This window comes from Anoplopoma fimbria, chromosome 14, assembly GCF_027596085.1.
Source record: "Anoplopoma fimbria isolate UVic2021 breed Golden Eagle Sablefish chromosome 14, Afim_UVic_2022, whole genome shotgun sequence".
Taxonomy (NCBI): domain Eukaryota; kingdom Metazoa; phylum Chordata; class Actinopteri; order Perciformes; family Anoplopomatidae; genus Anoplopoma; species Anoplopoma fimbria.
Window position 1 is genome coordinate 1,590,862 of NC_072462.1, and position 14,968 is coordinate 1,605,829.

A 14,968-nucleotide genomic window follows, 5' to 3' on the forward strand; every position below is an offset into this window, starting at 1 on the left:
GAGGTTAGTAGTGGAGGGAGGAGGTTAGTAGTGGAGGGAGGAGGTTAGTAGTGGAGGGAGGAGGTTAGTAGTGGAGGGAGGAGGTTAGTAGTGGAGGGAGGAGGTTAGTAGTGGAGGGAGGAGGTTAGTAGTGGAGGGAGGAGGTTAGTAGTGGAGGGAGGAGGTTAGTAGTGGAGGGAGGAGGTTAGTAGTGGAGGGAGGAGGTTAGTAGTGGAGGGAGGAGGTTAGTAGTGGAGGGAGGAGGTTAGTAGTGGAGGGAGGAGGTTAGTAGTGGAGGAGGAGGTTAGTAGTGGAGGGAGGAGGTTATTAGTGGAGGGAGGAGGTTAGGTGGAGGGAGGAGGTTAGTAGTGGGTTAGTAGTGGAGGGAGGAGTAACCAGCCTGAATAACCTCAATGATTTGCGTCTTGGAGCGGTGCGTAAAAACGTCTCCAACCCAAACTGTGGGACTTGCGCTTTCTTTCTTTCTATTTTTTTATTTTTTATTATTATTTACAATTGCACTGCTCCTCTTTCTACCTCGACAGGAATCCTCTCCAGTAACAGGACTCTCTGATCTATTTTTAACACCCAACAAGCTGATCCGGGAAGATGGACCCTCTCCACAACCACACCGGAGATTTCAGTGGAACTAACGGGACCGACGGGTCCGGTGACGGCTTCAACCAGTTCGTGCAGCCGGTGTGGCGGATCTCACTGTGGGCCGTGTTGTACTGCAGCATCGTGGCCGTGTCTGTGGTCGGGAACATGGTGGTCATCTGGATCATTCTGGCGCACAAACGCATGAGGACCGTCACCAATTACTTTCTGGTGAGTGATGAGCTTCTACCTGAAGGCTTTTGTTTGATTGTACAACTTTTGAACTGTTGGAGATGCATGTTATTTGAATTTGTGTCCCCACTAAAAATGTATCTTGTTTAATCACCTGCAAATCATTGTGAACTCACATTTGGTGAAATGAAGATGCTTCTGGAAAACAAATGAGGTGCATCCATGACAGTCAGCACAGAGAGGATGACAAGCCACCAATCTTTGATTTAAATGCAATTTCTAAACAAAATGTTATTGCCTGACTGGCTAATTAAGTGAATGAATGCATCCAGCTCTCTTCACTCCCACAATAAAAACACAAAACAGTTTTTAGTGTCTGACTCTCTGGAGAGCACAGATGATTGTTCAGAAAAAAGGTAATAACTGAGTGATCATCCAATAACTGAAGTAACATGATGCATTCAATCACTGAAGAATACCAGTAAGTAAAAATGCAATTTACTTACCTCATTTTAGCTTTTTGTCCTAGTCGATAAAAAAAGGCCAAATATCTAAAATCACAACGTCCTAAAGCCTAAAAAGATCTCCTCTTAATGCTTGTTTTAGATCCTAAATTTACTGTCAGAAAAGCATCAAATGATCACATTTCTGAAGCTAATTTTGGCATTTTTGCTTGAAAAATGACATAAAGGATTCAAATAGTTGTAGATCATTATTCTTTCAGTTGACTAATTTAGTAATAATTCAGCTCTATTTCAATTTAAAAGTATTTACAGTTATAAATATTTAGTTTGGAGTTCTTTGAGTTGAAACCTTTTGTAAAAAGAGGATGTTTTGTAAAAATGTCCTTTACAGAATGGGCTCAAACATGATGATACATGCATATATATGTATACATCTAAATCTCTCTCTCCCTATATTATATTATACATATATCAGAGATATCAGAGGTGAGCTGTGTGTTTGGTATTGATCTCCTGCAGCGTGTCAGAAGGTAGATGTGAGCCCTGAATTTGTTCCCCCAGCAACCAATCAGATGCATTAGTTTGTTGTTTGTGAGCAGTGAATCTTCAGGTCTGAAAGAGCGTTTTATTCAGTTTCCTCGACAACAAAACGACTTTAAAGATATTGAAAACATGTACATTTAATTTACAAAAACTGAATACATCTTCTGTTTAGACTTTAAACACCTCTAACCTGATATTGTTGTGCTAGTTGATGGTGCTGCAGGAGGTCTGTCAATATGTTTTTGTGGAGTTTCATTCAGCTCCATCAGACCTGCAGCGAACACCATCACTACTGCTGCTACATCAGCTGGGAAGCTCATCGTCTCATGATGGGCTAGTGTCGATAATTTGTTAATTTTCTGGGCCAGTTTGCATTACTTGAAGTCATTAAATCATTAGGAATTGTTTTTTAAATACTGCTGATCTGTGCCAAGTCATCGAAAGCCTCCTTCACAACAGTCTCATGAACCAGAGCTCCATATGACCAGGTGACCTCTGCATCACCACCCATCAAGAAGACTTCCAGTAGATAATGTCTGGAAAGGTTTCTGCCAAGAGAGGTCAAGCTTTTACAAGAACAATCACCTGGAACTCAGCTTCTTTCTCAGAAACCGAGACGTGAATAATGAAATGAGCGTCTCATGGAACGTCCACAAACTCATGGTTTGATTACTGAACTGGTCTAACGAGCTCAGGCCCAGAGGCTCTGAGTGTGTCAGGGCCTTCATCTGCAAAATGTCACTCAAAGAGACTCTTACCAACTAGTTAGAGACACAAATTGACCACAAAGAGACGTTCAACGACCACAAAGAGACACAAAACAACTACAAGAAAGACAAAATGACCCCAAAGAAACATTTAACGACCACAAAGAGACACAAATTGACCACAAAGAGAGATAAAAAAAACTACAAGGAGACACAGAACAACTACAAAGAGACACGTACCAGGAAGAGAGTCAAAATGACCACAAAGAGACCAAAACAACTACGAAGAGAAACAAAACAACAACAAAGAGACAAAAACCACTACAAAGAAACAAAAATGACAGAAAAAAATAGTAAGAAACACTTAAAAATGACAAAGAGTGGCCATCACCTGCAAAATGTAACTCAAAAAGACCTGGTACCGACCAGGAAGAGAGTCAAAATGACCAGACAGAGACATTAAATAACAACAAAGAGACCAAAACAACTACCAAGAGACACAACATGATAAAATAAAGACAAAAAACAATTACAAAGAGAAAAAGATGACACAAAAAAGACACAAAAAAACTACAAAGAAACACAAAATGACCACAAAGAGAGAAAAAAAACAACCAGTATCTCTCCTGTTGAGTACCGAACATATTTGAAAAATATGTGATATGATAAAAACTTATCGTAGGCCATATTGCTCCACATAGTTTTCCTTTAAATGGTCATACTATGTGTTAGATGGTCTTAAAGACAACTTTTTGAACCTGAAGAAACCCTGAAGAGTCTTTCCGTCCTGTTTGTAGTTTTTAACATAAACTTCTCTTCTCTCGCTCTCCTGCAGGTGAACCTGGCGTTTGCCGAAGCCGCCATGTCGGCCTTCAACACGGTGATCAACTTCACCTACGCCGTCCACAACGAGTGGTACTTCGGTCTGGTGTACTGCCGCTTCCACAACTTCTTCCCCATCGCAGCCATATTCGCCAGCATTTACTCCATGACGGCCATCGCTCTGGACAGGTGTGTGTGTGTGTGTGTGTGTGTGTGTGTGTGTGTGTGTGTGTGTGTGTGTGTGTGTGTGTGTGTGTGTGTGTGTCATGGGACTATATGTCTTTATTTGTATATAAGAGATATTCTAATCATCTTAAATCCGATGGAGACAGAAATCTTTACACCACAGGACTAAAATCAATCAAAACGAGAGTCGCACCTGAAGGCTAAATGGAGAAGATCCCTTATATTGGTGCAATAAAGCGGAAATGTTATTTAATATAAATGCTATTTTCTAAATATCTCACTTGCAATGTTTGATTAGAGACAGAAAAGGTTATGAAGGTTATGAACTAGTAGAAAAAAGTCTGCAGCCATGCGAGCAGCTCTAACAATGCTAACATGCTAGCATGTTTAGCATGTTAGATATAGTTCTGCAGGTATTTGGACACGTTCATTCTGCTCATGAGATTTGTTGAAATAACAGACACAGAATGGTGGAAAATATTCTTAGTCAGTGGGTTTGCATGTTAAAGCCCTTTAACTTATTTAAAAAAAGAAAAAACAGTATCACGGCAGTTTGTGAAATAGTCAACTTATGTTTCGGGACGACATTATGTTAAAAATAAAAGTTAGGTTTAGATAACAAAATCATAATTAGTTAAGTTTAGGCAACAAAAGCACTACGGATAAACTCTTAATAGTCTTTCTTTTAGCATTATTTTAGTCCTGAGTGAGACGAAAAAAACAGAAAATGTGTGTCTGTATAGATTTCATTTGGGACTATTTCACAACCTGCAATGATACTGGGCTGTAAAAGAATACTTGAAGTCTCCACAGTGATTTTTCTACCTTCCACGTAGCGATATGCTTCAGATCATTCCAGTAGGTCATGCACATTTGCAGAAACATGAACTTATTTGAGTAATGTTTTATAAAAAAATACATTTTTGTATTCAATTTTATTGTAAAACTTACTGTACGTAATCTCAGATGGTGATGTGGTTGAGAGCAATGATGATGCATTGAAGTGTGAGTCTCTGTCAAAAAGCAAGAAAAACAAACAATAAGCAGACATGAAGATTGTGAAAAACAACACATTAATTATCACATGAAAGGAGGTGGCGCAGTGGAGAGCAGGGTCGTTCTTCATTCAGAGAATCAGCGGTTCGATACCCGTCTTTTGGGCTGCACGGTGGTGTAGTGGTTAGCACTGTCGCCTCACAGCAAGAGGGGCTCAATTCCCGGGTTGGACAACCTTCAGGTGGAGGTTGCATGTTCTCCCCGTGTCAGCGTGGGTTCTCTCCGGGTTCTCCGGCTTCCTCCCACAGTCCAAAGACATGCAGCTTAGGTGCATTGAAGACTCTAAATTGCCCGTAGGTGTGGATGTGAGTGTGAATGGTTGTCTGTCTCTATATGTCTGTCCTGTGACAGGCTGGAGACCTATCCAGGGTGAACCCTGCCTTCACCCATAGACAGCTGGGATCGGCTCCTGCGACCCTTAACTGGATAAGCAGGTTGGAATGGATGGATAAAAGAGATCTAAATGTCCTTGAATGCAACAACCGGGAATATTCAAAATTCTACCAAAACACAATAACAATGTAATGTGTAAAAATAAAGGCAGCTAATTGTTTAACACCTATTTAAGCAGGTTTAAAGTCTCTGCTCGTTGATTTTCTTAATGCTGTGAAATGAGTAGAAAACAATGGCCGCCTGGAAGAAATCAGGGAAATTAAAGTTTTGCGAAATAATGTAAATTATGCAAAAGACAGTTAAAAGAAGTAATATATGTATTGTAACAGAAAATATCCCCACATGTTAGATACATGGCAATCATCCACCCGCTGCAGCAGAGGCTGACCTCCACAGAGACCCGGGTGGTGATGGTGGTGGTCTGGATGCTGGCTCTGCTGCTGGCCTTCCCTCAGTACTACTTCTCCTCCACCACGGTGCTGCCGGGACGCACCGTCTGCTACATCGACTGGCCCGAATACACCACCGTGGACTTCAAGAAGATGTGAGTACCTGAAAGGGGGGGGCAACCAACCAGTAATCAGGAAGTGACCATATTAGGACTGAGGAGGAGTGACGTAGAGACTCCGTATACAGCTCTGGTGTCGACCTGTCAATCAGTGTGTAGCCCCGCCCTAAAGCATCCCCTGCTTTATGGTCTGTTTGACTCTAAATGGAGCATCATTTACTAAATGAACATCATGCTGTATTGAAGAAGACTTGAAACTAGAGATTGAGACCATAAACTCATGTTTACAATGTTTACTGAGGGAATAAATCAAGAGAGAAGTAGAGTCATTTTCTCATAGACTTCTATACAACCAGAGGAGTCGCCCCCTGGTGGACAGGAGAGAGAATGCAGCTTTAAGACACTTATTGAACTAATGCAATACTTTAGTGTATTTTCTGGCTCCTCTTCGTGCTGCTCAGGTGTTCATTTATTTCTTAGACCCTTAAAAAGAAGATTATTTAGGCTGCTGGTATATTAAATATATGATGTTGAGTATTATTTCATGCTTGTTAGATATTTCCAGTGGCTGCAACACAGCCTTCTGGGTAATAAAGTTTGATTTGTTGTCATCTGAACAGGATACTGCTGGATGAACCGGTGCATAATCAGTCTTTTTTTAATTTAATATATATGAAAAAACAGACCGTGCAGCTGAAATCAGTCCTGTTCAGGTGAACACATCGTCTGTCAGGGTCGTCCTCAATTTCTTCTGGAAATAATCTGTGGTAATAAAAGAGGAAAAACAGGGCATTTGATGAATTTATGTCCAAAACGAGTGTCTTATTGTGGTCTCCCTAAAAGACCTTCTGAACCTTTATGCAAATTAAAGCATCTTTAATTTAGGGGGTCGGATTTCTTTCTGCTGAGCTGTGCAGAGAAGGAGATGCCACTTCCATAAATTAGTGTTTGTAATCCATTATGGGTCCATATTATTCCAGTATTACAACTTTATTCTCATAATATTATGACTTTTTTTATAATTGAAATATCATGACTTCATTCTCATTTAATTAGGAATTTATTTTCATAATATTAAATATTTTTATGTTGAAACATTCTGACCTCAGTCTTATTAAATTACAAATTCTTCCTCCTTATATCATGATTTTTTTATCTTGAGATATTTTGACTTCATTCTCATTAAATTATGAATTTATTCCCATAGTTTTAGTAGCTTTTTTTCTTAAAATATTACAACTTAATTCTCATTCATTTACAAATTTATTCTCATCATAGTACGACTTTTTTTCATGAAATTTTTACGACCTAATGCGTTTTTAATGTGCAGAGAGTTCTGAACATGAGCAGGAATCGTTCTAAAATTGAATTCCAGATGTTTATACATTAATTAAAATAATAATGTCTCATTGAAATGCACATTTAAAGAGGTTCCCAAACAAAAGACACAAAACGAGTAAATCATGTGAGTTCACTCAGCAGAGAAAACATTAGATGAGAGAAGTTGATCTACAGGAGAATAAATATTTGATTCCATTAGATTTTGAATTGTCACCCTCATGGCTGAATATATTGTGTATTTTCTTTTGAATAAATAAACAGATTTCCACCATAAATTGATGCAGAAAAATTCACCAGAAAGCAGAAAATGTAACAAATTACACACTGAAATAGTGAAACCTCTGTCTCTGAAAAACGCAGTGTCGTATCTTTCATGCGACCGTGCTGTTGAAGTGATGAGAAAGGATGCTTCGCGGACACTGTTCTTGCTGGTATAATAAAGTTTATTACAAACAAGCAACACATGTCATGACGGACGTCTAGAGCGCCCGGAGGTCTCGAGTCGAATGTGAGAGTCCTGCCTTTCGGGCTCTCACACCTCCTTATATAGGGTACATGTTATTCACATTTGGGCTGAAGTCCAGACCATGTATGGGGCTCCGTCATTCTACACATTTGCCCTTTGGACCCTGGTATCCTGCACATCTGCTTCTTATCTAAAACAAAGACACGTGTGGCCTTCGCTGTATTGTGCAAGACCTGAAAATATACCACAGCAGTATTACTGGCAGTATTTCCAGAGCAATATTAATATATTTCCCCTCCATACCTGCTCTGTTTATTTCCCAGATACTACGTGTGTGTGACCCTGCTGATCTACTTCCTGCCCCTCGGCATCATGGGATGCGCCTACACCATCGTGGGCTTCACCCTCTGGGCGAGCGAGATTCCCGGAGACTCTTCTGACCACTACAAAGAACAGCTGACCGCCAAACGCAAGGTGACGCAAAACACACACACACACACACACGAACACACACACACACACACACACACACACACACACCCACACACACACACACACACACACACACACACACACACACACACAAATACACACAAACACACACACACACACACACACACACACACACACACACACACAAATACACACAAACACACACACATACGCACACACACACACACACACAAACACACACTTCTGTCTTCCTAATTTAATGGCTTTTTAATCTCCACATGAAAACCAAAACAGTGAACAGATTATTGTAAACCCTGTGTGTGTGTGTGTGTGTGTGTGTGTGTGTGTGTGTGTGTGTGTGTGTGTGTGTGTGTGTGTGTGTGTGTGTGTGTTTCCCGTGTCAGGTGGTGAAGATGATGATCGTGGTGGTGTGTACGTTCGCTCTCTGCTGGCTGCCGTATCACATCTACTTCCTGCTCCACCAGTTCTTCCCCGACCTGTTCGAGCAGCGCTACATCCAGCAGGTGTACCTGGCCGTCATGTGGCTCGCCATGAGCTCCACCATGTACAACCCCATCATCTACTACTGCCTCAACAGCAGGTAGGACGTCAAAGCGTCTGTCTGTCTGTCTGTCTGTCTGTCTGTCTGTCTGTCTGTCTGTCTGTCTGTCTGTCTGTCTGTCGGTCTGTAATCCGGCCCGTTCTAATCCATCCTGTTATGAAATATCCGTCCTCCGCCTGCAGGTTCAGAGCAGGTTTCCAGCAGGTGTTCTGTTGCTGTGCTCCGACCGTCGCCAAGGAGGCGCTGGAGCTCAAGTCACCTCGATACCTGCAAACACAGGTGAGTGTGAAGAGACAGATCAATGTGTTTTTATGACTAATGAGAATTAAAGGAGCAAAAAACAAGATGTAGTGGAGGAATGTCTAACTGAGAAGAGAGTTAAGGTACCAGTCCAGTCCCCAGATCCAGCAGAGACCAGTCCACCGTAGACAGACCCAGATCCAGCAGAGACCAGTCCACCGTGGACAGACCCAGATCCAGCAGAGACCAGTCCACCGTAGACAGACCCAGATCCAGCAGAGACCAGTCCACCGTAGACAGACCCAGATCCGGCTTCACTGCAGCCGTCGACCTGCAGTTGGAGCTCAGGAGGGAGGAGGAGAGCTCAGCTCCCGGCAGTAGCAGCGTCTCCTCCTCCTCCTCCTCCTCCTCCTCCTCCTCCTCCTCCTCCTCCTCCTCCTCCTCCAGGAGCAGAGCTTGTCCTCTCTGCTGGAGAACCAGACCGTATTGCTGGACCCTCTGGAGGTGAAGGGAGGCACAGGAGAACCAGAACCAGGACTTAGAGGAGAAGACTGTCAGACCCTGCTGCAGTAAAATGAGAGGTTTTCTAAAGGGACTCTGGTGCTCAGAGACACTACCACTTTAGTCCACAGGGGGCGCCAAAACCAACACAAGATTAAAGTTCCTTGTAGTCGCTATAAAGAAAATAAATCATAAAATAGGATGATTTTAAATGAACTTATCTCTACCTTGTCTTTCCAGGTGAGCATATACCGAGCCAGTCGGATGGAGACCGTCGTCTCCACCGCCGTCCACCCTTCAGCGGCGGAGCAAAAGAGGGCGGAGCTGCCGTCCTGCAGCCCTCACAGCCGGCCTCGAGTAGAGGTCACGTCCAACGGCTCGGGCTCGGAGACGTTAACCAAGAGCCCCGGTAACCCCCCACAGTAGAGCAAACACCATCAGGTGGCGTTGGGAACAACGGTGTTGATGTGTGACGGAGCAGCATCTTCAGCTCCACCCAGTCCTGTTCAGAGGCTGTGGTGCTGGTCCAGTGAAACCAGTCCATTAACACCACATGGATGAACACAGTAGATGGTCAGTGGGTGGAGAACTCTTCCTGGAAGTGGAAACCAGGGGTGGAGGTTCTGTTCTTTACTTGAGTATTTCCACAGTTTATGTTAACACAACTTCATACTTCTACTCTACATTTCAAAAGGGAAATATTGTACTTTCTACTGCACTATTTATCTGGCAGCTGTATTTATTAGTTACTTTTAAATTAAGTTTTGACATATAAAAAAACACATGATAATATCAAAGAATACATAAACAAAAAATAAAATAAAAATCAGTTTCAGATCAGGGCTTATGGTTATTCATATCAGAACATTAGTTTCTCAGGTCAAAATATTCTTCTTCTTCTTCTCCTTTTTGTTCTTGTCATTCTTCTTCTTTGTCTTCTTCTTCCAGCTACGCCTTAATTGTCTTCAACTTCTCCTTCTCCTTCTTCTTCTCCTGCCTCTACTCCTTCATTTTCTTCACCTTCTTCTTCCTCTACATCTTCCTATACCTGTCCTCCCATCTTCTTCTTCACCTTCTCTTTTTTCTTACTCTAAATTTTCTCCATCTTCCTCTTCTCCTCATCCATTAATCAGATTTATCTTGTGACCCTTTAAGTAAAACATTTGAGTTCTTCTTCCTCCTCATCTGAGAACACAGAGTTAGTTTCTACCAAACAGTTTGTGCAGATAGAATCACCTCACTGATCCGTTTCATCATTCAGTGTTTGTGCTGCTCTGTCATTTGACCCCCAGCATTCTCGGACTGGTTTTGGAAAGCGTGACCCTCCGCTTGGCAACAGTGACGCTTTGTGTGTGTGTGTGTGTGTGTGTGTGTGTGTGTGTGTGTGTGTGTGTGTGTGTGTGTGTGTGTGTGTGTGTGTGTGTGTGTGTGTGTGTGTGCGGGGGATCTTGCACCTGTTGGCCAGGATTATCCCCTTGTTTTGACAATGTGTTGAGCGGGGTTCAGTCTGCAGCGGCCGGGTCAGAGGTCAGCCAAATATAGAAACCTGCACATATCACCGATGAAGTCCTGAGAGGAAAGAAGAGGACAGGAAAACACAGGAGGAGCTTCAGCGCCGCACGCCACCGCGTCCGTTTACAGGCCGGGCGGCCGGAGAGGCTGGACGTCAACGGTGAGGAATGATGCTATTTCAGCCTCGCAGACAGCAGCTGCAGTCACATGATGCAGTCCCACCGCTCTGTGTATTGTGATGTGAGTGCATGGGGAGCACACAGAGGACCAAATGTTATCATGTCACGGTTCAGTGTTATAACAGGAGCGTGCACGAGAAATGAGGTGCGGTTGACTTTATGCATTTCAGGAACAAAGAGGAGTTGTTTTATGGGTGAACTAACCCTTTAATGGTGTCTTTTAAAGGGTAACTTTGGTATTTTTCACCCTCAGAATCTAGTTTTTGGTCCTGTATTGAAGGAGAAAGCTGCAGACAGAAGTCGCTAAACAGGCTGCAATGTAAACACTCGGAGCAACTTTTCACCGTCTTTTACGTCCACTAAAAGAGCTTGTTGTTGCCACTTACAGGCTCAGATTGTTTTTATAAATGTCTGACAAAATTATGGAGAAAAACCTACAGAGAAATCAAATGTTTCTCTTCATTTTTAGCTCAATCCGATCCGTCCGTTATCGTGTTTTTCACTCAAAGAGAAGTCTCATTCTGTTTCGTTCTGAGAAGTCTCTTTCTGAGAAGTCCGTCCCTAAACATCGTGTTGTATCCACATTGTCGAAATCCTCTAAATATTCAGCCCTGAACTTGAAATTGTAGATGAAACTGAGCTATTGTTATTACAAGTGTTCTCATAAAGTTATGGAGCGATCTCTACAGAGAAATAAAATGTTTGTCTTTATCTTTAGATTGATCCGATCTGTCCGATATCGTGTCTTGATAAAGTCTTGGTCTGAGAAGTCTCGTTCTGAGAAGTCTCTTTCTGAGAAGTCCGTCCCTAAACATCGTGTTGTATCCACATTGTCGAAATCCTCTAAATATTCAGCCCTGATATTGAATATATTTTTTGATAAAACTGATGGAGAGATCCCTGCGTGGAAATACAACGTTTCTCTTCATCTTTAGATGATCCGATCTGTCTGTTATTGTTTCTGGCTTCTGAGAAATCTCGTTCTGAGAAGTCTCGTTCCTAAACATCACGTCGTATCCACATTCTCGAATCCTCTAAAAGTTCAGCCCTGACATTGAATATATTTTTAGATAACACTGAGCTATGCTTTCTGTTCTCCAACACAACAAACTCTGACAACACCAGCTCTCATCTCTCCGACTCTCACTCACATTTTCCATCGTCGATTTTAGGCAACAAGTCACATGACACAATAACAAACAGAAAGACTCTGTTGTCATAGTTGAGAACAGAAAGTGTAGCTAAATGTTATCTAAAAGACTTTCAATGTCATGTATGAATATTTAGCTGATTTCTATAATGTGGATGCAATGTGATGTATTTCAGAACGAGACTTCTTAGAACGAGACTTCTGACACTAATAAACCGACGGGGTCAAGATAAAGGTTCAGAGAAACGTTGTATTTCTCTGTAGGATTTCTTTCCATATTGTTGTAAGACACTTACGATAACAATCTGAGCCTGTCGGCGACAACAAACAGCTCTTTTAGTTTACAATGCAGCCTTCTCCTTCAATACTGGACCAGTTTAAAACACTGTTGTCTCCATTAGTCACTTAGACACAAAAACATGAGAAAACAGGTTCAAATGTACCAATTTTACCCTTTTTATGGTGTTTGAGAACCACTGATAGCATTTAAATATTCAATTATTTAATTTCCATTTCTATACACAGATCTATATCAGTGTTGCTGTGTTGTTACATGCTGTACATTGAAAATGTGTTCAGTGAGTGTGACGTTACTGTGAGTAAATAAGAACTATATGGGCTGATATGTGACTTTTTAAATAAACATCTGCGTCAGAATGAGGAGAGAGGAAAAATAAATGAACATAAACAGAGAAAAAAAACATAATTTTAACACATTAGTGGGTGAAAAAGGTCCAATATTCTGTTTTTCAATGTAAAACAAACAAATTCTGTAATCTCTGAATCTAATTTTTCAGTTACTAATCACCAATAACTAATTTTAGAGTCCTTCTGCTTTTGAACCGAACATATCAAATTGTTCTAAATTTTTTTTGGATGGATTTGTATTGAAGCTCACGCTGCTCGGCACCTCGCTGTGTGTGTGTTCTCAAAAATCATGTAAATACACGCCCGAATATAAGTGTGACTTTTTTTTTTAAAGCTAAACTGTCCGTTCATGATGAAAGTGAAGTTGTTTTTTTGTGGTTTTTTTTACAAAGATGAATATGACCATATATATAAAAAAAAAAGTGTTTATTTGTCAGTATAATAAATAATAAATGTTATTCCATCATAGTGGCTGCTGATTATTAACCTTGGTGACTCTAATAATGTGAGTTGTTTCTAAGCTTTCCTCCGAATACAGATGATGAAGATGATATATTTACTGAAAAACTATATCAGCTCAACCTGCTAAACTACAAGAATCAGAATAACGTTTACTGCAAAGTTAGTAATTCACTAACAAGGATTTTTTGTCCTTTCAAAATAAACTTCTGAGTCACAGGAAACACACAGTTTCCGCACATTGTACGCACATACACTCTTTACAAAGTAAAGTTCCAGCCAGTAGCGTTAATGATTAAAGAAGAGAGATGAGTTGCAATTTCAGCAGAAAGAAAGTCATCAAGAACTAACATGTGTTTCCAGAATATACATTTGGTATCGGCCTTAAAAAAACCTATATATTTATATATATATATATAATGTATACATATAAAAATATATATATATATATGTTTACATTTATATATATAATGTATATATATGTTTATATTTATTTATATATATATAAAATGTATATATGTTTACATTTATATATTTAAATAAAATAAAAATATATATGTATAAAATGTATATATATAAAAAGATTATATATTTAGAGCATAATAATGAAATTAAAAATAGACAGACTAAGCAAAGCAATACAACAGCAAAAAAAACAACAAGAAAGCTCAAAAGCAGGACAAACTAATATAAATTAAAACTCTGATAAAACAATAAATATAACCCATCGATACAATAACAACAAACTAAGAAATATAAATTTAAATTTGACAACCATGCCTCTGCTGTCCTCAGTATAACCTCAGCTCTGTGTTGTCCTGTTGATATGTTTCCCTCTGTGCTCTCTGATGATCTTTTATTTCATGTAACAGATGCTGCTGCACCAAACACACGTCTCCACAGCTCCACCTAGCTCTTCTATCAATAACTGCAATCTGCTTTTTATATGAACAGTAAGAGCACAGTGAAAGGGAAGCTGACAGATGGACAACCTCCACTTATTGATTTTAGGATTACAGTAACGCTGAGGTTGTAAAATACCTCCTAACAGAAAGTTACGTGCATGATGTTTAAGCTCAGGTTGAATCCTTCTATGTATCTGAATTCTTACTTTGTCGATTTAAATAACAAGAAACAAGCCTCTCACTGGGGACATTTTAAGTCTTCAATCATGTGTCTAAAATAATGGAAATAGAAATTCAACCTTAGCTCCTATAATAAGTCTATAATAAACTGTGTAGCTTAAATACAGACTACTCAGTTCTTTTACTGCAGTAAAATAACTAATACCACAGCAGGAAAGTACTCCAGTGCAAGTAAAGACAAAACACAGCAAGACTGTGACAGAACGAGACTAAAGGCCGATCCACATAGGCAGTGTTTTTAGAGGCGTCACCCTGAGAACCCCCACCATTTCTTCCCGCTTTTCGAGTCTCTGTTTCTTCTTCCTCCTTATTGAGATATTTAACTCAAAGCCACAGATGTCAACCTCATGGTGGCGCTAGAGGACAAATCAGGGACTTGAAACTAGAGATTGAGACCATAAACTCATGTTTACAATGTTTACTGAGGGAATAAATCAAGAGAGAAGTAGAGTCATTTTCTCATAGACTTCTATACAACCAGAGGAGTCGCCCCCTGGTGGACACTAGAGAGAATGCAGGTTTAACACATGAAGACTTGACTTCACTTTTCAGAATCGGCAAGTTGCTTTCTGGTAATAAGGTTGGGTGAGGAGTGAGGAGGGGGGGGTCTTATTAGAGGGCGTTAACTTTCTTTCATTTCATGATTTAGATCGTTACCAAACGGTCGACTCCATGTCGGAATCGGTCTTGAATATTAGTTTTGGTTTCCAACATAATTAGTGTTTGGAGCCATTTTCAAACATGAAATGCTGCCGTGAGATTTTGATTATTTTGGAAAGGAAATGTCAAAATGACTCAATTGCTTGTTTCATCACAGTACAGTCATATCATTAAGTTCATTATATGACTAAACTCACAGACGATT

General features: G+C 40.4%; 1 protein-coding gene across 1 annotated transcript; it reads left to right on the forward strand.

Annotated features, from left to right (window-relative positions):
• Positions 1 to 588: 588 nt before the first annotated feature.
• Positions 589 to 9,436, forward strand: LOC129102563 (substance-P receptor-like). The gene is made up of 7 exons (XM_054612770.1): positions 589 to 807; positions 3,318 to 3,493; positions 5,289 to 5,483; positions 7,578 to 7,728; positions 8,112 to 8,308; positions 8,452 to 8,548; positions 9,251 to 9,436. The coding sequence occupies exons 1-7, from the start codon at positions 589 to 591 to the stop codon at positions 9,434 to 9,436; spliced, it is 1,221 nt and encodes a 406-aa protein (XP_054468745.1).
• The last annotated feature ends 5,532 nt before the right edge of the window (positions 9,437 to 14,968 follow it).